The sequence below is a fragment of the Chelonia mydas genome, chromosome 27 (assembly GCF_015237465.2).
Source record: "Chelonia mydas isolate rCheMyd1 chromosome 27, rCheMyd1.pri.v2, whole genome shotgun sequence".
Taxonomy (NCBI): domain Eukaryota; kingdom Metazoa; phylum Chordata; order Testudines; family Cheloniidae; genus Chelonia; species Chelonia mydas.
Window position 1 is genome coordinate 1,605,161 of NC_057860.1, and position 21,881 is coordinate 1,627,041.

The 21,881-nt window shown below is 62.0% G+C and overlaps 1 protein-coding gene across 1 annotated transcript in view; it reads right to left on the reverse strand.

The window, feature by feature from the left end:
• Window positions 1-874: 874 nt before the first annotated feature.
• The window catches only part of FMNL1 (formin like 1), a 68,180-nt gene continuing 47,173 nt past the window's right edge, over window positions 875-21,881 (reverse strand). The window contains exons 10-28 of the mRNA XM_043536841.1: window positions 20,416-20,490; window positions 19,036-19,146; window positions 18,458-18,607; window positions 17,827-17,928; window positions 17,117-17,345; window positions 16,260-16,578; window positions 15,711-15,721; window positions 15,311-15,435; window positions 14,630-14,832; window positions 12,040-12,274; window positions 11,135-11,203; window positions 10,455-10,535; window positions 4,826-4,955; window positions 4,467-4,630; window positions 3,785-3,886; window positions 3,252-3,341; window positions 2,725-2,848; window positions 1,692-1,789; window positions 875-1,010 (exon numbers count right to left, since the gene is read on the reverse strand). Coding sequence (XP_043392776.1) covers window positions 1,698-1,789; window positions 2,725-2,848; window positions 3,252-3,341; window positions 3,785-3,886; window positions 4,467-4,630; window positions 4,826-4,955; window positions 10,455-10,535; window positions 11,135-11,203; window positions 12,040-12,274; window positions 14,630-14,832; window positions 15,311-15,435; window positions 15,711-15,721; window positions 16,260-16,578; window positions 17,117-17,345; window positions 17,827-17,928; window positions 18,458-18,607; window positions 19,036-19,146; window positions 20,416-20,490 — 2,412 coding nt within the window. The 3' untranslated portion in view covers window positions 875-1,010; window positions 1,692-1,697. The remainder of the gene's footprint in view (window positions 1,011-1,691; window positions 1,790-2,724; window positions 2,849-3,251; window positions 3,342-3,784; window positions 3,887-4,466; window positions 4,631-4,825; window positions 4,956-10,454; window positions 10,536-11,134; window positions 11,204-12,039; window positions 12,275-14,629; window positions 14,833-15,310; window positions 15,436-15,710; window positions 15,722-16,259; window positions 16,579-17,116; window positions 17,346-17,826; window positions 17,929-18,457; window positions 18,608-19,035; window positions 19,147-20,415; window positions 20,491-21,881) is intronic.

Sequence of the window (21,881 nt, forward strand, 5' to 3'; positions counted from 1 at the left end):
GGACACTTTTTCCAGGGGCCAGGAGGGAGTATAGGTGCCTATGTAAGACAAAGCCCCTCAGCTCAGGATGGCTGGTCACCCTATTCCCACCTGCCAGCCAAGAGGGTTGGTGCAACAGCCCCTCTCAGCCTAGCACTGCTCTGTAGGTCCCCCTTGCAGCCAGGCCGGGCCAGGGAGGTGAGAGCCTGGGCGCTCTGTTCTCACTACAACAGAGAACAGGGCAAGGCAGTGTCAAGGCCGAGCGGGAGGCTGGGGTCGGGGTCAGGGTCAGCCCTAAAGCAGCACAAGAAGGCCAGTCAGGCCAGGGGAGGGGCAATCACAGTACAAGATGCAGCCCATGGACTGTAATCCCAAGTCAGACAGCATCTGCCAGACATTGGCAAGCAGGAAGGCAGGGCTAGACCAGACTGCGGGCAGACCTCACCGTTGGTGCACTGGGGGGCCCCCCTCAGTGGCTGTGGTCCAGCCCAGCATGTGGTGTTGCGTGAGGGAGAAGAGGGATGGGAATCGCTACCGGGGCCCTAACCCCCCTCTGGTCTCTCATGTGGAGCTCAAGCAGCTGCCACACACATAACATTCCCCCTCCCCCCAGAGCCAATGACTTGGCCACTGGCTTTGCTGCCCAGGCAGCAGGGACATGGCCAGTGGGGGAGAGCCCTGTGCCAGACGTGCAGGGCTGGTTTGGGGGGGAAGGGTGTGCATGGCACCAGCTGGCACTCGGAGCAGTTAAGCGGCTTGAAGCTGCGAGCAGGGATTCTCCCATCGGTGTGAGAGTCCTTGGTTCAGGCCAGTGGCCATGGTGGCCCAGTCCCTGTGGGTCACATCCACCTCCTCTCCCCGGGGGGGGGGGGGGGGGGTGCTTCTGGCTGGCCTCCTCCAGTCAGGGCATCACTGTAGGCGGGGCTGTCACAGCGAGATGTCAGGGGTCACCTGGAGGGTCTGGCCCATGGGTCGTTTCTTGCTGCTGCACCGGCCGGTGTCGCCGCGCCTGTACGGCTGGTTCCGCAGACCTGTGCCCAGAGAAAACGGAGCCTGGTTGGAGCCTGACCAGCAAGGGGGAAACCACGCAGCCCTTTGCACCTGCCCTGAGGCGATGAGAGCAACTCCCCTCACTGGTGCCTTTCACCCCCCGCAGATGCCACGTGCCACCCTGACATGCCACTGCAGCTGGCTGTGGGGTGGGGTAGGAGGGGCCTTTCCCATCCAGCCGGCTCCGAAGGGAAGTGGAACGCCAGGAGCCAGGGACACGGCTTCATATTGCCACGCTCGCCAAACAGGCCAGCAGGAGAGGGCCAGCGCCTCGCCGGGCCTCCCCGTTCTGTGCTGGCGCCAAGGGAGGCCCGCCGCCTCCCGCACCAATTGCTGAGGCCCCTGCCGTTTGTCGAGGCCTCTGCCACCCCCATATGGACTGGGCCCAACCCTCCTGAGCGTGAGCGCAAACAAGATCACGGCCCAAAGCAGACAGACGTGAGCCCCCGGCCTACCGCCTCCCTGGCTGTCGTGCTGCGCAGGGGACGGAGGCAGCCGAAAAGCGTCCTCCCGCCGGACACGCACCCAGCTCAGAGGGAAGAGGTGGAATTCCCGGCAGGTGCATGCACAGGAATCTGCTCCCCCAGCCCAGCTCCTCCAACGCAGTCGGTAGCCCAGGCCTGGGCACCCCTCCAGAACCCGGCTCCCCAGGCGGGGGTTACCTAGAGCTACAGGGGGCTCTCCTCATTGAAGCTGGCCTCGCAAAAGAGCCGGGACGAGCGCTTGCCTGTCCGGGCTGTGAAAGGAACCGTCTTCAGAGCTGAGCAGAGCGATCCGCCGAGAGGCAGCAGAAGGGGGGGAGAGAGAGAGAGCAGGAGAGAGCCGCAGAAGGAGGTGAGGCCAAGGATGTATGAGAGACAGACCGAGGTGCACGGGGAGAGCTCAGCCCTGCACAGCGGCCAGGACTGCTGCTTGGAGCTGCAACGATGCTCTAGAGGAATGTCGAGCCTCTGCGGGGTGGATGCCTTGAGCCTGCCCCCTCTCAGCTGCTGGGGAGGTCAGTTCAGCCCGAGGCCAGGGGATGGTTCGACTGTTGGCACAGCCCAGGGAGATTTGGAGGGCTAGAGATCCGGGGGCGTTACGGAAAGGCAGCAGGGAGCCCCCAGGCTGAGCTGCAGCTGCCAGGCAGAGATGCTCAGTCCCGGCCCTGGCAGCTCCTTGCACACACTAATGCCCTCCCAGCTCACAGCACCAACCCACTGCACAGCTGGGGACACCAAACCCCGGAGAGGAGGCAGCTCGCCCCAAGCACGACAGTGCCAGAGCTGAGAACAGACCCCGGGAGCTCCCTGCTCCACCTATTCAACACACTCCTCTGGGCTACGCAGCCCACTGGCCCACCCCTCCCTGAGCTCCAGGGGACGGGAGAGCTGCCAGCCAGGCCAGGGGATGGCAGGGGATGGTGCCTTGGGAAGCAAGGCCAGAGCACAGCCCTGTGATTGGCAGCAATGGTGTGTACCACATGGCAAGGCGTGGGAAAGGGAGCAAGGGTTAGTGGTCATGTGACATGCAGAGCCCAAAGAAAACTCATCACAGAGCAATGGGCTTTTTCTGGTGCCACCTGGCCAGGACCCCGCTCTGCACCAGCTGCCCTGGCTTTGGCCCACTGGCTAACGTATGGTGCGTTAGTTCCCATGGGTGTCAGTCTGAGGGTTCAGGAAGACCCTGCTGGTCTCTGGGTCTGTGCCCCCTTACCCGAAATGATGTCCTCAATGGCACCATCTCCTCCCTCGTAAATGAGGGGCTCCTTCACCATCTGCTTCTTCTTCAGCTCAGCGATCATGTCCATCTGCTGGCGCTTGGCCTTGTGGACAGGAGACTGTGGTAGCAACCGTGGAAAGGAGAGAAGTTAGTGCCCTCAGCCATCTGGCCCCTCACAGACAGTGTCTCCTTCTTCGGTAGGAGGAGACCCCAAAGTGCTTTACAAACCAGATACAAGAAACACTTCACCCACCACAGAACTGCAGCCACCTCTGGGGTAGAGCATGGCAGCTGTGTACCAGCACACAGCAACGCTACACTCTGGGTTATGAGGAAGTGAAGAAGAATCCAACGGCCAGGGGAGGTTTGAGGGAGGCAGAATGTCGGAGCTGGCAAGAATCTGGCTCCGACACGCCACCTCCTGGGAAGGGCTCCTGAATGAGCACATGGGACAGGCGCTTGGTGTCATGGCTGTGGGATGAAGCGGGGCCCAGCTCTGGGGGTTACAGCTTGGCTCGTACCTTTGGCTCCGGCTTCCTGGGGGAATTGGACTCCACTTCTTTGGCAGCTGCTTCCTCTTTCCTCCACAGCTCGATGTCCTGCTCCACTTTCTTGGGAGGAGAACGGTGTGGGCTCTGGTTACACAGGCTGGGGCTCTACACCCACCGCCCGGGAAGCAGACCCACCCCGCCCCCTGGCTGCAAGGGATCGCAGCAGATGAGCTTGCAAAGCCTGGCTGGAATTGGCCCTGCAGGCAGGGCCCGAGGCCAGTCTTTGGGCAGAACCTGCTTGAGCCCCGCAGGGTTACAGCGGCACATGGCCTCTGAGTGCCACGGGGCTCTGTGCCCATCCCTCATGGATCCCAGATCCAGTCTGCCCAGCCAATAAGCCCGGGGCCAGGGGGCCCCACGGGGTCCTTGCTGGCGTAGGCCAGTCCCAGCCAAGGCAGATTCCCAGGGCTGCTGCCATTCTCTTGCCATGGCACGACCAGAGCGTTGCCCCACAGGCCGCAGGGCAGCATGGCCTCTCCCCCCAGCTCCTGGGGCCCCTTTACCTTATAGGCCTTGATGAAGCGCACGAATATAGGGAAGAACATGGTAGGGGGGCTGGTCTTGGGGTTCTCCCCGAAGTACTCCACAGCTGACTCATAGGCCTCCTGCCGGCAGGGGGGACCCGTTAGCGCAGCCACCCCCAGGTAGATTCCCTGCTGGGGACCTGGAGACCCCGCTCCCAGGCTGGCGTCAGCTGGCTGGGGCCGAGGAGCCTTGCTCTGCCTGGGGGGCGCCCCGCTGCGGTGGATGGCATTACGCAGGGCGGGCAGCACGTTTGCTCCCCCCACGGCTCCCCTTCCCAACGGCGCTGCCATTGAAAGCCTGCTCCAGAGGCAGAGCCCCCCAGCAACCCCACCTGGGCCCTCCCCCTGCACCACCAGCAGGCACCGGCCTTCCAGCCAGGTCCCCTTCCAGGCCAAGAGCACCCCCAGCTCAGCCCCCGCACCAGAGCATCAGCCCGCCACGCACCCCCCTAGGCAGTCTCAGTCCAGCCCCCTCGCCAGAGCATCAGCCCCACCCCCTTCGGCAGTCTCGGCTCAGCCCCCCCAGTCTGGGGTGACCCACCTACCTGGGCAGTCTTGGCACAGCCCCCACTCCAGAGCATCAGCCCCACCCTGGTCTGGGGTGACCCGCCCCCCTAGGCTGTCTCGGCTCAGCCCCCCCAGTCTGGGGCGACCCACCTACCTGGGCAGTTTTGCTGTCAGTCTGCAGCTTCTCCATCACCTCAGTGTTGGCCTTGAGGAAGTCCTTGAGCACCTGGCTGTCGTCCTGCCGCATGAACTCCTTGCGGGTCAGCTCCATGCCCCGCTGCAGGGCCCTCATGTCCTGCAACACGCTGTCCAGGGACACTGGGCGGGCAGAGGAGAATGCAGCGTCAGTGGGGAGTGGCAGGGCTGCAGAGCCGGGCCGTCCTGTGCTCCTGGCCCGGCTCCTCTGACAGGCTTCACACAGCCCTGCCAGGACTGCGCCCTCCAGCTCCACCTCCCCAGGGCTCGGGCCTGGCCCTGCCTGCGGGCACCCTGAGCTCCAGCCGTGCTGGCTACCTGAGCCCGCCTTGTCCAGGAAGTGCAGCTCGGTGTGGAAGCCCGTCAGCTCCGGGTACTTCTCCATGATCACCCGCACAATGTAGTGCAGCAGAGTCTGCTTCCGGTCCGTCGACTTCATCTCCAGCAGCTGGGGGACGGCACAGTCAGGCTGGGGCCATGCCCAGGTGTCCACCCCCAGAACCTGCACCCAGCTGCCAGCCTCCGCCCCCTACCCAGCCGCCAACTTCCGCCCCCTGCTGCCCCCATGTGCCCATACCCAGCCTCTGCCTCCTGCCCCATACCCAGCCACCACCCCACCAGCACCCATACCCAGCGGTCACCATCGTCCCCCCTGCTATTCCCCCCCCAGTGCCCATACCCAGCCACCACTGCCCTCCCCCTGCCAGTCCCCCCAGCACGCCTATCCAGCTGCCACTGTCTGCCCCCTGCCACCCCCCAACACTCATACCTAGCCACCGCCATCCCCCCAGGACCCCTATCCAGCCACCACTGTCCTCCCCCTACCATTCCCCCCCAGCACCCTCCTCCCCCTGCCATTCCCCACCAACACCCATTCCCAGCCGCCACCTTCCGCCCCCTGCTGCCCCCCCGTGCCCATACGCAGCCGCCACTGTCCTCCCCCTGCCACCCCCCTCCCCTCCCTGTCCCCAGCCACTTCTTCTCAGGGTAGAGGCAGCTCTATATTCCACGTAGGCGTGCGCACCAGCCAGAGCATTTTCCTGGCAGCACCCGGAAGAGGTGGCGCTCACGCCGCGCGGCCACAGCCCCTCCCTTCCCTGCCACCCCGACCCTCCTTCGGTTCTTTCGTCCCCCTGTGGCTGGAGTCAGAGCTCTGGGTGGTTCTGAACCTCACAACTCCTCCTCCTCTGACGTGGCTGGTCCGGGAGCCCATCGTTAGCTCGCGCCTTTCATGCCCGCGTCAGTCGGTTGGCTGAGTTAAGTGTTCCCCGGCGATGCCCTCGCCAGGGTTCAAACACCGTCCATTGGGGTGGGGGGAAGACCCCCATCAATGCCCTCACAGGGTGCTTGCTCCGCTTAGGCGAGGCCCCCGTCCGAGAGCAGCCTTCGATTTGTAACGCGTTCACAAAACACACACGGGTGGCTGGAGACCTCTGCCTAAAGCAGCACCGTGTCCAGCAGGCCACGAGGCCTGTTTCAGCACCGAGGCCTAGGGTCGGAGGGCACCCTCGGCCTCAGCGAGTGGTACCAGCCCGTTCTTTGGGACCGGGGCCTCTCCGGCGAGTGCGCCATGGAAAGGGGCTTGTAAGACAAATCGAGACCACTCCAGGTCTCGTGGACACTCGTCTTCCTCCTCCAAGAAGAGCACGGCTCCTGCTGGCATACAGGATGGAGCAGGTGCTTCCAGTCACTGCCCGGTACCACACAGGGGCGAGCGAGACCCCATACCATCGACTTCGGTTCTGGCCCCGGCGCGGCTATTGAATCCGGTACCGATGTGGGTGACGGTTTCCATGCCAGCAGTGTATCAGGCGGCAGTGGATCTCCCCTGCCTTTCCCTCCTGAGCTCTTCCTTAGTCCAGGGTTTCGCTGGGGCTATGGGAGCCACAGCCTCGCTGTCCGGATGGCCTGCTGAACCTCTGGGTCTGTCAGCACCGCACCCCGATGTGCCTTTGCCGCAGACTGTGCAAGTGAGGCTGGTGCTGGGCTTGGCACAAGGACCTCCGCGGCACCACTGGACGTCACGCCGGCAATGTTACCACGGCGGCACTCCCCAGCCTCGCTGACTTCGGTCACAATGGCCCGAGCTCGGCACTCCTGCAAGGATTCTAGAGCTTCCCTGGGTTCCTTGGGGGTGCACACCGGCGGTGCAAAGGCGCCACTACGGGTCACTACCCACAACACTCCTTTGGGCAATCTTTCCCTCCCCTGAAACAGCAGGACTACCCCAGACAGGGGCACAGGTCCCAGAGGCAGCAGCATCGGATTCTGGGGTCGGCCAGGCGAGATGCCCTCCCCCAGCCTCCTTCGCCCAGCACAGGGGTCCAGTCTTGACTTTCATTCCCTGTCCCCTCCATTCAGGGACAGGCTTGATTGCCACCCACAGCTGGGTCCTAAGCACAGTCAGATCGGGCTATGCTCTCCAGTGCCTCTCCCCTACTCCTCTCCACCCTGGCTCCCTGTCCCGCGGGCTGCAGGCACCCCCCCGGATGAGTGACAGCTGCTTCCTGAGCAGGTCCTCTCTCTACTAGCTTTGGGAGTGGTGGAGAAGGTTCCTCCAGAGCACTGGGGCCAAGGTTTCTATTCCTGGCACTTTCTGGTTCCCAATGCTCCGGACCTTCGGGACACGCATTTCCACGTGATAATTCTCCCGAGCCACAGAAGATTTCTCCGATTTGTCGTGGCAAATGGCCATTTGCAGTGTACAGTCTTTCCTTTCGGTCTGTCTTCTGCCCCTCCCCAGGTTTTTACCAAACTCCTGGTCTCAGGAAGAAGAGAATCTGTGTCTTCCCACCCCTGGAATACCGGTTACTAAGGGGCAGGCCCAGAGAAGTTCTCTCTCATGTGCACATTACACTGTGCTGACTTGACCATCTGGGTCTCACCTCAATACGAGGAAGTCAACATTGGGCCCCACTCAAAATGGAGTTCACTGGGGTCCTAATAGACTCTATGATTTTAGGGTGTTTTTGTCAACTGATGGTTTTCAGACGATTCTCTGCCTTTGTCTCGCTCTGCACTTCAACCTTCCACAACAGTTCGGAGGTGCCGAAGGCTCCTGGGCCACATGCCCGCATGCCCACAGGTGAGTCCATTTGCCAGGCTGCATGTTCGCCCTCTTCAAATATGGCTGAGGACCATTGACCGTCCAACCCTTCCCGCCCCTGGACAGGTTGGTCTTCCTCCCTCGCTGATCCTGGGGGATGGTCCAGGAGAACGTCAGGGCATTCCCTTCATCCGGCTCTTACCAATCTGGACTGTGGTCACCATCACCTTCCTGATGGACTGGGGATCACATCTGGTGTTTAGGGTCTGTGGTCGGAGCAGGAAGCGTCACTGTATATCAATGTGCCATCTACAATGCCTGTCACGCTTCTCTAGAGCGCATCGGGGCTCAGTGGCTCGCATGATCGCTGACAAGAGCGCCGCGATGTGTTATGTGAACACGGAAAGGGGTGCCCACACTGTGGCAGTTCTACGCTGGGTTCTGCTTGCCCAGAGTCCAGAACCGTCTCGTGACCATCTCAGCAGGAACTTTTCCCTGAGTCACGAGTGGTCCTGGGAGTCCAGTGTCCTGCGCGTCATTGTCACAGCTTGGGGCACCCCAATGATCGCCCTGCTTGCCACATGGGACAACCATCTGTTCTGCTCCCTTCCACCTCAGCTGGCAAGCGGCTCTCCTGTATGCTTCTCCTCCGCTCCCGACCATCCCACAGGCCATCCGTCATCGGGCCTTACAGTTAGCTCATTGAAGGTGCATCTGGTGTTTCATCTGCCAATTCATGGAAGATTGGTGTTTTCCAGTATTGTGGTAGCAAGACTCTTAAAAGAAATCCTTCCTCTCACTGGTGCTGGAACCGGTTCCCTCGTGGGACCGTCACTTGGTCTTGGCAGCGCTGATACAACCCCCATTTGAGGCTCTGGCAACTTCCCCCTTTTCTCTCTTGTGTCAAAAACCTGCGTTCCTGGTTGTGATGACATCTGCGTGGAGTCTGGGAGCTGCAGGCTTTGAAAGCAGAGCCTCCTTACATGTAATTCTCTAGAGTGATGTTGAGGCCGCCCCAAAATTTGCGTCTAAGGTGGTCTCTCAATTTCATCTGAACTAGGCGGTGTATTTACTGTGTTCTTTCCTAAGCCACATTCTTCCGTGGAGGAGCAGCGTCTCCACACATTAGATGTCAGACAACGTCTTGCCTTCTACCTGGACAGGGCTAAAACCTTTCTATGCTTTGCCTTCTCTCTGTGTCATAGGCAGACCGTGCGAAGGGACAGGCAGGCTCCATACACTGGATAACTTCCTGTGTCAAAGCGGTGTAAGAAACAGCTTTGGCTAGGGGCGCTGGGACAATGTGCACAGTCGGGGGGGCTGAGAGCCACTGATCCAAACTGCAAACCCTGCATGTGATGGAAACCACCTCAAGCCCAGGGGCATGGCAGCCCCCCCAGTTCCAGTACCTCTGGCTTCGGCTACACCCCCTCGAGGTCATTGTCCCCCTAAACCCCCTCGAGGGGTGCGAGCTCATTAGACAAAAGCGCAAGCTACGTCAATAGTTTTCCTCTGTGGTTTACAGCCCATTAGGCCATTACCGTGGCACCCAGAGCAGATGCAGGCCTTGGTAAGGTGGCCCTGTAATCCCTGTGCAGGCAGACGCCGAGCTCATCTCCCAGGTCCTGCTTGTGAATTACCACGTGGAATACATGGCTGCATCTCGGAGAAGAAGAAACAGTCACTTCCTGTATCTGTGGTTCGTCCAGATGGGTTGCAAACATCTCTTCTACGACCCCCACTCTGGCCCCTCTGCATTGGAGCCGTAACTCAGGGGTGTTCAGTGCGAAGGAACAGAAAGGGATCGGGGCACCGCCGCCCCATACAGACAGGGATGGGGTTGGCCACGAGGTGCAAGCGCTGCCCCTATGGGTGCTGCTAGGGAAAATTCCCAGCTCTGGTGCACTGGGCGTGCACATGCCAAAGTGAAATATATGGCTGATCGCATCTGGAAGAACCACAGTTACAGGGAGTAACCGTTTCCTGCCCTGCCACTGCCCCTGTCCCGTGCCACCCCCACAGGGCCCACCCCCTGCCAACCCCCACCCTCATCCACCCCCTGCCAACCCCCCAGAGCCCACACCCAGCCACCACCGCCTGCCCCCCTGCCAACCTCCACCTGCATCCACATGCAGCCACCACTGTCCACCCTGCCAACCCCCCAGATCCCACACCCAGCGAATACCGCGCACCCCCTGCCAACCCCCACCCGCATCCACACCCAGTCACCACCGCCTGCCCCTGCCAACCCCCCAGAGCCCACGCCCAGCCACCTGCATCCACACGCAGCCGCCACCGTCCACCCCACCAACCCCCCAGAGCCCACACCCAGCCACCACCGCCTGCCCCCTGCCAACCTCCAGCCGCCACTGTCCACCCAGCCAACCCCCCAGGGCCCACACCCAGCCAGCACCTGCCCCCTGCCACCCCTCAACACCCACACCCAGTCGCCACCGCCCGCCCCCTGCCAACCTCCCAGGGCCCACACCCAGCTGCCACCGCCCACCCCCTGCAAACCTCCTGCTCCCTTCAGTTCCCAGCTGTCACTGTCCACCTCCTGCTAGTGCCCCCGGTGCCCACACCCAGCCACCATCACCCCTCCCTGGCATGATCAGAGGAGACAGTGAGGGGACGCTGTTTATGCCCTGGCAGCGAAAGCAGACTTTGCAGACCCTCTGATCTAGTGCTGGATTTCCTCACTGGGGGGCAGACCTGGCTGACAGAGTCAGGAGCCCCCAGATGCCAGCTCCCCACTCCCCCCGCATGAGACCCACAGAGTGAAACCTGCTGCTTGACCCTCCTCCCCCTTGTCCGGTCACAGCAGGTGCTGCCTGGGGACTCCTGGGGCTCCTGTCCCCAGAGATCTGTGGGCCGAGGGGGGCCCTCCTCCCCACAACCTACCGCGTCGAGGCTCTGCAGCCGGAAGCCGTAGGCCGCCCCACGCTTGCTGCTGTTCATGTAGTTCCCGAAGGCCAGGACGATCTGCAGAGAGACGGCTGCGAGCGATCACCAGGCGGGGCAGTGCCAGGCAGCCCTGCCAGCCGCAGCTCCCATGGCAGCCAGGGCGCCGATCCCTGTTAGCCAGCCAGGGGGGCACCCCCCTGGAGTGGGGAGGTGGCCTGGGCACGGGGCAGAAAGGCACTGAGACTGGCAATCCCAGATACCCAGCCTGGCAGCTCAGGACACCAGCCAACTGGCTGCAGGGCTGCTTGGGGGAGTCTTCTCCCAAATAAGACACTGCACCCAGCCCCGCCCGGACCCTCCCCCGCAGCCTAGCCCAGACCCTCTGACCCAGCCCGGCCTAGCCCACCCCTCCCGCACAGCCAAGACAGGACCCCAGCCCAGCCCGGGCCCTCCTCCTCCAGCCTAGCCCAGCTCAGCTCAGCCCAGCCTGGACCCTCCCCGCCAGCCCACGCCCCTAAAGAGCAGCCCCCTGCCCGCCGCAGGAGCTTCTGAGCAGGGAGAGACTCCAGTGGTCCCAGTGGGACAGGCAAGCCCAGCCCAGGGCACAGGAACCCCCTCAGCCCCGCTGGGGCCGCTCTGGCCTTGCCCGGCACCCGGTCGGGCCCCAGGCCCCTCACCTCCAGGATGTTGCGGAGCTTGGTGGAGGACTTGAGGGACATGGAGGCTGCGATGATGGCATTGAGTTGCTGCAGACAGAGGGAGAGGCGGGTGAGATGGGCCAGCAAGGCAAAGCCCGAGTCCAAAGTGCCTGCAGAGACTGCCTTCTGCTCAGCACAAATCACCCCTCCCCCTGTCAGCACGAGGCCCCCCTGCTGGACCCACCCCATGCAAGAGTCTCCCCAGGCATCCCCACCGGGGAGCCCCCACAGTACCCAGAGCTGGGCTCCCACCCCAGCCGAGCCCTGCCCAAAATAAGGAACCCCACCCACCCAGAACGCACCATGACACCGGTCCCAGTGCTTCCAGACAGCCAACGACACTCAGGATGGTTTCTGGACCCGCTCATCCAAAGGCCCTGGCCCTTGGTCCTGACCTGCAGCCCCTGCCACCCCAGCCTTGGGCTGCCCTGGCTCGGCTGCCCCGGCCCTGGGCTCTCCCACCCCACGGCTCAGCTGAGGCACCACCATCCTGGCGGGCTGCCCTCCTTGCTATCCCAGCCCCAGAGGCGAGCTGCCCATGCAGATGTCCCCTAGTGCACGTGGCAGCTCTGATAGCTAATGAACTAGCTTGAGATGCACCGAGGCTGTTCTCTGGGTCTCCTGACCTGACTGGGCAGATTAGAAGCCAGATTGCTGAAGAATAAATGCCCGTGATCCCCCAGCCCACCCCTCCCTGCACCGGGCCTTTCTTTGGAGGCCTGCGATGCTTCTCAGCGTCCGCAAGCCCCTGCTCGCCGATCTCATTGAGTCCCGGAGGAGGCCCAGGAGGGAGCGTTCTGATGTCACTACCCCCGGCCCCCGGCAGAGCCCCTGCCCGGGTCACTGTGGGTGCAGGCCAGGTGGCCGCCCGCTCTGGCCCATACCGGCATCAGGAGCTGGGCCGTGTCGCTGAAGTTGCCCAGGAAGGTCATGATGTTCATGCGGTCGGCGAGGCGAGGGATTTGGCTGAATTTGATCATGAAGATGTCCTCGTCCGACAGCTCCTCGAGCGGCCGCTGCTCCTTCTCGTACTTGCGGATCAGCGTCAGCTCATACTCGGTGGGCAGGAAGCGCTGCAGCAGCTCCAGGAAATCCAGGCTCAGGCTCTGCAAGTCGTACCTGGGGGAGGGAGGCAAAGAGGCCAGTGCAGCATCGCACACCCAGCTACAGTGTCCCTCGCAGGGAACAGAGCCTTAGCCGCTCATCTCCCCGCCCCATTCGGCCCGCAGCTCTGGATCCACTCCGCCACTCCCCTGAACAGCCACTCCCGCCAGGTGGTCCTCCCCACGCCAGGCTCGCTCTGAGCTCTCTGGGGCTGAGCTCCCCTCTGATCCTTGCCCACGCCCTGTCACTTGGCCCTTCTGTGACTCAGCCCAGTCTGCTCTCAGCCCTCTCCTCCCTGCCAGCTCTTCCCTTTATTTTCCATTGACCAGAGTGGCTGATTCTCTCCATGCTTCAGTGTCCCCCGCCCCCCTCACCCTTCATGTCTCTGCTCCTCTCCCATCACATGGTCTGCCTTGTCAGTTCTCAGCCCTGGTTCACCCCAAAATCCACTTCCTGCTCTCGTGCAGCGGAGCATCTCTGGAAGTTCAGACCATGCTGACTTCCATTACAAGTTCGTTCTCTTCTCCAGTTCTACCATTTCCCGAGCTACGTGGCTTTACTTTTCCAGACAGATTGAATCCCGTACCCACCGCAGACATGTGTTGCCAGCTTCAGCTCTCCCACCCCCTCTTCACAGAAATGTTACTGGCTTTCACAAAGAGATAACCAACAAGATCCAGTGTGACCTCCCCCTTCAACCCCCCCCTTCCTGTCGCAGACTCTCTTCTGCTCTTCCTTTGCCATCCCAGTGACGCCATCCCGTCTCCTCCCCTCCCCTCAGGTACCTTTCCCTCCCAATACAAGGATGCCTTAGTCTCTTTCATACGAAACCACCCATCCTTGACTCCCCTGCCTCTCTTCCTCTCCAGGCTCCTTGAACGCAGTGTCTGCAAGGCTGTTTGCAGTTCTCCCATCCCATCGCAGGGAATTCACCAGCACAGCTACGAGTGCTACAATTACACAGGAAGTTTCCCCTGTAGACAAGCCCTTAGACCCGCTCCAGGCATCTCTCACTCCTTCTACACCATCAAATCAGCTCTCACCAAAGTCTAACGGCTTCTTCCCAGCCACACGCCAGGGCTCCACTCCATCCTCTTCCTCCTCAACCTCTCAATGCCGGCGACAGCTCCCTGCTTCCAATTCCATCCTCCCTCCGCTCTCATCCCGTCCACATTCTCCCATCCCTCTCCAGCTGTCCCTGCAGCGCCCCGTTCGCTGGGCCCCCCTGTCCTCTCTGTGGGCATCCCCTGCTCCTCACCCCTGGCCCTGCTTCTCACTAGGCCCTCACCTCCAAGCCAGGCTTCCGATGCCAGCCTTAGCCAGAGACGCCCAGACCCGTCTAGCCAGGCTCCCCTCCCCACAGCCCTACACCTCAGCTCAGCCTCCCGACGTCAGCTCCTGGATGTCTGGCCAGCAACTTCAGCTCAGCTGAGCTTTGGGCCCCTCCAAGCCTCTCCCCTCCCCCGGGGTTCCACCCCCCACCTCTGGCCATCACCTGGGTGTCTCCTCTCACAGGCCCTGGATCTAGACCAGAAGCTGGCAAACTACAGCCCACGGGCCACATCCGGCCCGCGGGACCCTCCTGCCTGGCCCCTGAACTCCTGGCCTGGGAGGCTAGCCCCTGGCCCCTCCCCTGCAGCCTCAGCTTGCCGCGCCGTGGGCGCAATGCTCTGGGCTGCTGGGCAGCACAGTTGCAGAGCTGCAGCCTGACCAGTGCTCTATGCTGCGTGGTAAGGGGGCAGGGAGCTGTGGGGGTTGGATAGAGGGCAGGGGAGTTCGGGGTGGTGGTCAGGGGGTGGGGGTGTGGATAGGGGTCAGGGCAGTCAAAGGGTGGGGAACAGGGGGGTTGGATGAGGACGGGGTCCCGGGGGGACAGTCAGGAATGAGAAGGGGGGTTGGTTGGGGTGGCAGAAGGCAGTCGGGGGGGGGGGGCAGGGGTGGTCAAGGGACAGGGAGCAGGGGGTGGTGGATGGGGCAGGAATCCCGGGGGAGCTAACAGGGAACAAGGGGGTTGGATGGGACAGGAGTCCCGGGGGGCCATCAGGAGACAGGGAACAAGGGGGTTGGATGGGGCAGGAGTTCCGGGGGAGCTGTCAGGGGAGGAGAAGCAGGGGAGTCGGATAGGAGGCGGGGGCCGGGCCACCCCTGGCTGTTTGGGGAGACACAGCCTCCCCTAACCAGCCCTCCATACGATTTTGGAAACCCAATGTGGCCCTCAAGCCAAAAAGTTTGCCCGGCCCTGCTCTAGACCCTCCAGCCAGGCTGTGTCCAAGCCGTGTGCTCCTTGCTCCCTCCCCCGTCTCCTGCCTCCGGCTGCAGCCAGCCTGGGCTCGGGCCTGTGCTTTGCGCAGGGTGGGGCAGGGCACTCACGTCTCGATGGCCTTGCAGATGCTGTCGATGCTGAGGCCGCCCTTGCGGAGCGTGATGGCCAGGTTCTTGGCTCGGTTGGACTCGATCAGCGTCACCTTGCTAGGGGCCTTTTGAACAGCCTTCACCTTCAGGGTGCTGATGTCTAAGCTGGGGCCCTGAGCCTTCGTCTTGAACTGCTCCTCAAAGTCATTCATGTCCAGTTCCTGTGGGGAGGGGAGCGGAGAGGCAGAATGCAGCAGGACAGAGATGCAGAGAGGGAGGGGGAGCACCAGCACAATGTGGGGGGGTGTGCAGGGGAGAGAGGGGGAGCCCGTTCCTCTAGGGCTGGGCCGGCTTCATACTGGTGACGTCCATGAAACTGTCCCAGCACTAGAGCCCCTCTCCAGGGTGCTGAAGAGCCTCCTCCAGCCACTTCCCAGCAGGCTGGCAGGCAGGAGGCTCTTCCCTCTGCTTCCTGCACGCTGCTGCCCCATCTCACCTCCCTGGGCTGGGAGAGGAGGCTGGGCTGTGCCAGGGCTGGGTGCTCCCGGGCTCAGGAGCCCACGCGGAGTCTCGCGACACCAGGCTGCCAGTCCGGCCTGCAGGCCCCTCGGGCAGTCTCCACGCAGAAGTGCCTAGGCCAGCAGAGCTCAGAGCCTGCTCCGCCCCCCCGCCTATCCGCCTGGAGCAAGGCAGCCTCACCTGCAGGACCTTCTCGTCGTTGAGCTCGTTGAAAACGGTCCCGTTGATCTGGGTGGGTTTCAGAGCCACCCAGTTGAAGATGGGCATTCTGAACTTGGTTTGAATTGGCTTCTTGATCTTGACGGCTAGCAGGGAGAGGGAGGGAGAGGAGTGGGCTGGAAAGCTTGGCATGAGCGCCCACAGAACCAACCTGCGGCGCCAGGACCTCACAGCTCCTCCAGCACCCTCACAAAGCTTGCAGAAGGGTTTTCACGCCTCCATGAGAGCACGGCCCAGCTGGCCAGGGGCATTGTGGGCAATCTCCTTTCCCCGGAGCACGGCTTTGCCGCTGGAGGCAAGGCGGCAGATGGACCGACGTTCTGATCCATTTGGCAGAAGGCCAGGGACCAGGCTAAGCGGCCAGGACCCGAGCTGGAATGGCCACAGGTGCGATACTGAGTTAGACGGACCGATGGTCTGATACAGGCTGGCGGGGGGGTTCACTGCTAGGTCGGGGGACAGATCGGCCCCAGGTCATTTTCAGCTGAAGGCTGTTCGGGGATGGCGGTGAAGAGATGCGTGTGATCAGTCTCCACAGCACACCCAAACCCGTTCCCCTGGCTGGCTCAGCAGGGGCGAGGGCTGTCTGGACCGGGGGACTGACCATCCCTTTTGTGACTAGGGTGACCAGATAGCAAGTGTGAAAAATCGGGATGGGGGAGGGGGGTAATAGGAGCCCATATAAAAAAAAGCTCCAAATATCGGGACTGTCCCTATAAAATGGGGACATCTGGTCACCCTATTTATGGTGTGAATGATGCTATGCCTGAACGGTGGATAACCAGGGGACCCATCTTCCTAGGGCATCCCCGGCCCCTCTGCCCAGCGCTGTGCTCTGGCTCTCACCCTGCACACACCATGGACACCATCACATCCCGGAAACCGGACTCACCTGAACTGGCTGCTGTGCTCGGGCCACTGACCTCTCCAGCTGGCATTCCCAGGGGTGGGGGCGGCGGGGGGGGGAGGGGCCGGGCCACGCTCCACCGAGAGGGGAGGAGGTGGTGGGATTTCGACCCCAGGAAGGGGCGGGGCAGGCGGAGGGCTGTCGCTCCCAGGAAGGGGTGGAGCTGGAGGGGGTGCAGAAGGTGGGGCTTGCTGCTGAGAAGGCAGGTTGACAGAGCCTGCGTCGTCGGTGTGGGGCAGTGGTGGGGGAGATGGAGGCGGAGGAATCGTCTGGGCAGCAGCAGGGGGCGGCAGTGGGCAGCAAATGGAAGGAGATGGGAAATCTGCAAAATAAGTAAGAGAAATGTCACCCATCCACCCTGCCAGCAAGGGAGAGACTAGGCTCAGCAAGAGGCAGAGGCGTCTGTCCCTAGCCACTGACCTGCTGGGTGACCTCTGGCAAGTCACAGCCCCCTCTCTGTGCCTCAGTTTCCCCATTTGTACCATTGGTGTATGATGCTGACCCTCCTCTGCAAAATGCTTTCAGATCCTCAGCTGGGAGGTGTAGACAGAGAGCGTATCTGAAAGATCTGTGCAGCCCCTGGCCTGGGGGCCCCGATCCCGGGCAGTGGCCCGTGTGCACCATGGGACGAACACAGGCAGCCGGTGGGCAGCGGGGCCAGCACCAGCATGTGGAGATCCAGCTCCCTGCCTGCGAAGAGCCACCCTGGGGGCTCCGGGGCTTGCAGCCCCAGCCGGGACAGGCCAGAGGGGAGGAGCCCAGGGGTGGGCCACGGTAACCCAGTGTTCAGAGCCTCACTCCCAATGCAGGGGTCCTATTAACCCCTGCAGCCCCCCAGCTACGCTGCCCACTGACGGTACCTGTGCTGGCAGAGGCGGAAGCTTCTATAGTAACCGTGGGGACTGCTGTGGTTTCCATGACAACAGGGACAATCTCGATGGCAACGGCTCCCTCTGGCCCACGCAGGATCCGGACTAACCCCTTCTCCTCCAGCTCCTCCAGCTTCTGCTCCAAGGCCGAGGGACGGGCATCCGCCGGCTGCTGCTGCAGGGGGGGCCGGGCTTGGCCGCTGGAGTCGTTGAGCCGCTCCTGAGCGGACACACACAGCACCGCGGGCATCAGTGCCATCCCCCCTCACAGGCGGAGGGACCCGATCCCCTCTGCCTCGCGCAGCAGCCAGCAGGGACCAGCCCGCCCGAGAGATCCAGCGGGGGTGGGGGGATCATCCACGAACAGAGAGAGGCACCACCATGCCCCCCCGCCCCATCTCCGGCACTGGCAGCTGGGTACCAGGAGCCCACCTTCAGCAGGAGGGCCCCCGTCCCAGCCCCGCCGCGCTGGGAGAGGAGCCACTCGGGACGGCTGACAGCAGCATCAGCCCCTCACCATTGCGAGATCTCAGTGCGGGAACATCTCCCCACTGGAATGCCCCCCACGCTCCCCGTCTCCCTGCCCCCACACCTCCCCCACCCCGCCCGACACCTCTCTCACTGCCCCCCTGCACCTCCCCACTTGGCCTCACCCTGCCCCTAGCCGAGGTGCCCTGCCCTCCCCTCCCCGCTGGTCTCACCCGCAGCGTCTCTGCTTCACGGCGCGTCTGGCTCAGCTGTTTCTCCAGCTCCGCGATCTTGGCCATTGACTCGTTCTCCACATCCTGGAGCTTCTCTGTGAGCTGCAAGAGGAGCCAGCGCTCAGCCAGTCCCCCACGAGGGGTGGGCCTGGGCACAGGCTCCCAGCATCCCGAGGGAGGAGGGGAGCTGCAGGTGACACAGCCCCGATGCCAGGAGACCACGCTGGGAGCCCCCTGCCCAAGAGAAAGGTCCCAGCGTCCCCCCTCCAGCTGGCAGGGGCTGCGAGAACTCCTGGGACAGCAAGCCCAGGCCGTGGGAAACCCCTGGGCTAAGCGGCGGTGCCAGGGCACTCGCTGCCAGGGTCAAAGCTCCTGGTCCGATAGAGCCACAGGTGGCATGGAGGCCTTGTTCCCTAGCAACTCCCGTTGGCCGAAAACGGGAACAGCGGGGACCAAAGCAACTAGGGGCCTGGAGGAGCAGCCCTGGAATCCCTCCCGCTCTCAGGTCACAGAGACGCTGAGCACATGGCAGCGTTTTCCTGCCCATACGCAGATCGGCTCCTGCAGCCGCCCTTAGCAGGAACGGCTCCTCGCTCCCTGCCTGCCCTGGCTGGTGCCCCAGGGCCCTTACATGCCCCACTTGCTCCTGGAGGTCCTCCATGTGCTCCAGCACAGCATTCTTGGTCTCTGTGTCCTCCAGCAGGGCACCCACATCGAAGATGTTATCCAGGTACGCCTGGATCTGCACCTGCAGCTTGTCGCTCTCCGTGTAACGCAGCCTCTGTCACAAGACAGCAAGGGTCCCCATTCAAAGCCAGGCCCAGGCCCAGGCGTCCTGAGTCTAACGTTCTCAGCTGAATGCACATCCACACACACCTCCTCTTCTGGGGTCTCCGCGCAGCCTCCAGAAACACCCTGCGCCTCCAGCCAACACAACTGGTCTGGAATGTGGCTCTGGGGAAGAGGGAGCCGGAGGACCCCAGTCCTAGCCCAGCCCTTCTCTGTCCCAGCATTTCCAGGCTGCGTGGCCAATAGCCCAGGCTGGTATGTCACACGTGGTGCGTGCGGACGAGGCCCATTAAAGGAGATGGCTGTAGACAGAGGATGTCCCTCGTTGAGAGGACAGTGGCTAACACCTCCAGTGATGGGGGCATACAGACCAGCCTCCTCTCTCCTCCCTCAGAACTCAGGGGGTCAGAGCAGCCTCACCTCCAGATACTCATCCAGCCCCAGGTGAGTGAACTCGTACTGCAGGAAGACGCGGAAGTTCATGTTCTCCACCGAGTGCACCACGATGTTGATAAACTGCATGCAGGCCACCTGCCGGGGAGCCCCAGGGTTAGCACCAGAGCGTCTCCTTCCACCAGGGCAAGCGGCGGGCGGGGGGTAGTGAGACACAAGGAGGGACACTATAGCCATCAGTGACCAGCACCAGAAGCAGCTGCCTGGCCTCCCAATCTTGTGACCTTGCCGCTCGAGGGTCTCGTGCTAGGCACATAAGCCAGCGTGAACAGTTCCAGCACGCATGAGATGGCGTCTCCCAGAGCTAGTGCCCTAGCGTGGCCGCGGAGTGCTTTAAGGAATTAGCAGAGAGGAGGCCCAAGGTCAAGCGAGTCAGCAGCAGAGAAGAGAACCCCAGCGTCCTGCCACCCGCTCCAGAACACTGTCTCCCTTAATCAGAGCGGAAGAAATCAGCGATTGTTTTTGTTTGGTGGCTAAACCCTAAATAAATAAATAAATAAATAACTCATTTTGTTTCAAACCAAAGTGGGATTTTTTTCGTTTTTTCCTCTCAATGAAACAAAAACCACCACCACACCAATATCATTTTCACTGAATGCAACGTTCGGAACGCCGACTTGAAACAAAAGCGTCAACCCAGTTTGTTTAGACATTGGCTAAATAATCTTTTTTGCTTTCAGGGTTTTTTGTGGCTGAAACTATTCACCGTGTTCGGCCCAAATTCAGTGCCCGAAAAATTTTATGGTGGATTTACTATTTGCCAAAGAAGTGTCACCCAGCTGGACCCTTAACACAGCCACGCTAAGTGGGAGGAGAGGAGGCAAGCCCAGAGCCAACACAGCTGCCGGACACAGGGAAAATCAAGCCTCGAAGACCCAGTCAGAGGGGCTAATGGCATTTGGAACTGCCCCCTGCTCGCTCCGAGAGAGACCCTCCAGACTTGCAATATATAAACTACTGCCCTCTAGTGGTCTGATGCCTATGCACGCTAAAAGCCCTATTACTACTGACCCCAAATGGGATTCACCCGTAGTTCAGGTGGCAGAGGCCTGGGAGTGAGGTTACAGGTTCTTTCCTCAGCGCCGCGCATGTACGGTTTAACAGAGGGCTGAAGGCCGTGTGCGGAGCCCTGGATCCATCCCAGGGGCAGGGGGGCATGCCCACCTACGGTGACAGGCGGAGCAAACAGCTCTTTCCTGCACTAAGCAGATGGAAAAACCAGCCAAGTCTTCACATCACACAAGCCCTGAACACTGAGGCAGCAGCAGCATGTTATGGATGGTCTGGGGGATGGGGCAGGCGACGGGGCTGCCCTCCCCCCCGTCACTCTCCTCCCCCAATGCTCACCATGAAGTCAATGTTACTGTCCTCATTTCGGAAATACTCCATCAGCTTCTCAAAGCGATTCTTCTCTCCGCAGACCTGTGGGCAGGAGCAGAGACCGCTCAGCGCAGGCGGGTTCTGTGCCACGGGCTGCTGCTGCTCCCTGCCCAGCAGAGAAGCCACCCAGCGAGGGAGCCGGGCCCAGACGGTGCCATCCTGCTGCCCTAGAGAGCAGTACGGTGTCTGCCCTGCAGCCAGCCACAGTCCAAAAGCGTTGCAGTTCCCAGAACACGTGTGAGTCTGGGCAGTGCACAGGTCTGCGAGTGTAGGTGAGGGGGTGCATGTGCATGAATGAGTGTGCCAGAGCAGATACCCCGCTTCGCTGAGCTCGCCCCGGCGTAACCCCACCCCTCACCACAGCCTGTTCCAGCTCTGAGCCCTCGGCGTAAAACCCCTGCAGCCCGTCTTCTGTTCCAAGGCTTGTGGGACTGAGATTTCTGTGCACTCCTAGAAACGAAGCCAAAGGCAGCTGGGGGAGAAAGGGGGGTAGATTTCCCAGGGGATCTCCAGCTCCTCCTCCCTGCCACATTACTCTAGTAGGTCAAAGCCCCCCAAGGTAAGAGACCATGCGGCGCCCCGCACATGGGGCCCTGGTCTGTGACCAGGCTGCCAGGTGCTGCTGAAATACAAATCCTCGATAACAACTCGGCCCAGGATGAAACTCCAAAAACTGGCATCCATCAGCTGACCAGATGGCTCAATAAAGCCAATGCCTTGCTGCCCCATGGGACTCGTAATGACAGCGACCCAGAGCGGGAGAGGGACTCTTGTACGTGGACATGGCCAGGGTACACCAGCAGGCGGCCACATGGCGATTGCTGGAATCCCAGCTGCAGAGGGATGGAAACCACGGAGGCATAAATGTTCAGTCCAGGGCAGCGACTCCTGGGAAGGGTCAGGCCAATGCAGTGCAGCGGGCAGCCCCTTCTGTGAGCCTGGTGGAGGCTGGGCAGGCCCTGGGAAGACCCAGGATAGGGATACGAGGAGAGGTGGGCTGGGAGCTAGAGCCAGAGAGAACCGGAGGCTGCGTTTGAGTTCAGCAGCCTCCTTGGTTCACCATGGCCCTGTCCAGGCCCCTTCCCTACCAGGAGGGACGCTGCAGCTCAGAACAGGGCCCTGTGATGGTCAGGGCATTTGGGTCCAGCTCCAGCACTAGGTCCTTTGCCTAACGCCAGGGCATGAGGACATGGGCAAGGTCTGGCCCTCAGAGAGACGGCCTTGTTCTGGGCAGGACTTCTCCAGTTAGCGATGCCTGCGCCATCCTACCCCTGTGCAGTGCAGGGGCACTGCCCGGGCCACAGGACCTGGGCCAGAGCCAACCAACAAGGAGAGGGAATTGGGGGGTGTGGACAATTAAATTCCTCCAGCTGCTCCCTGGCTCTCATTTCTCTACTGTCCTTGCAGGGTGGGGGCCCTGCCACGGGAATGTG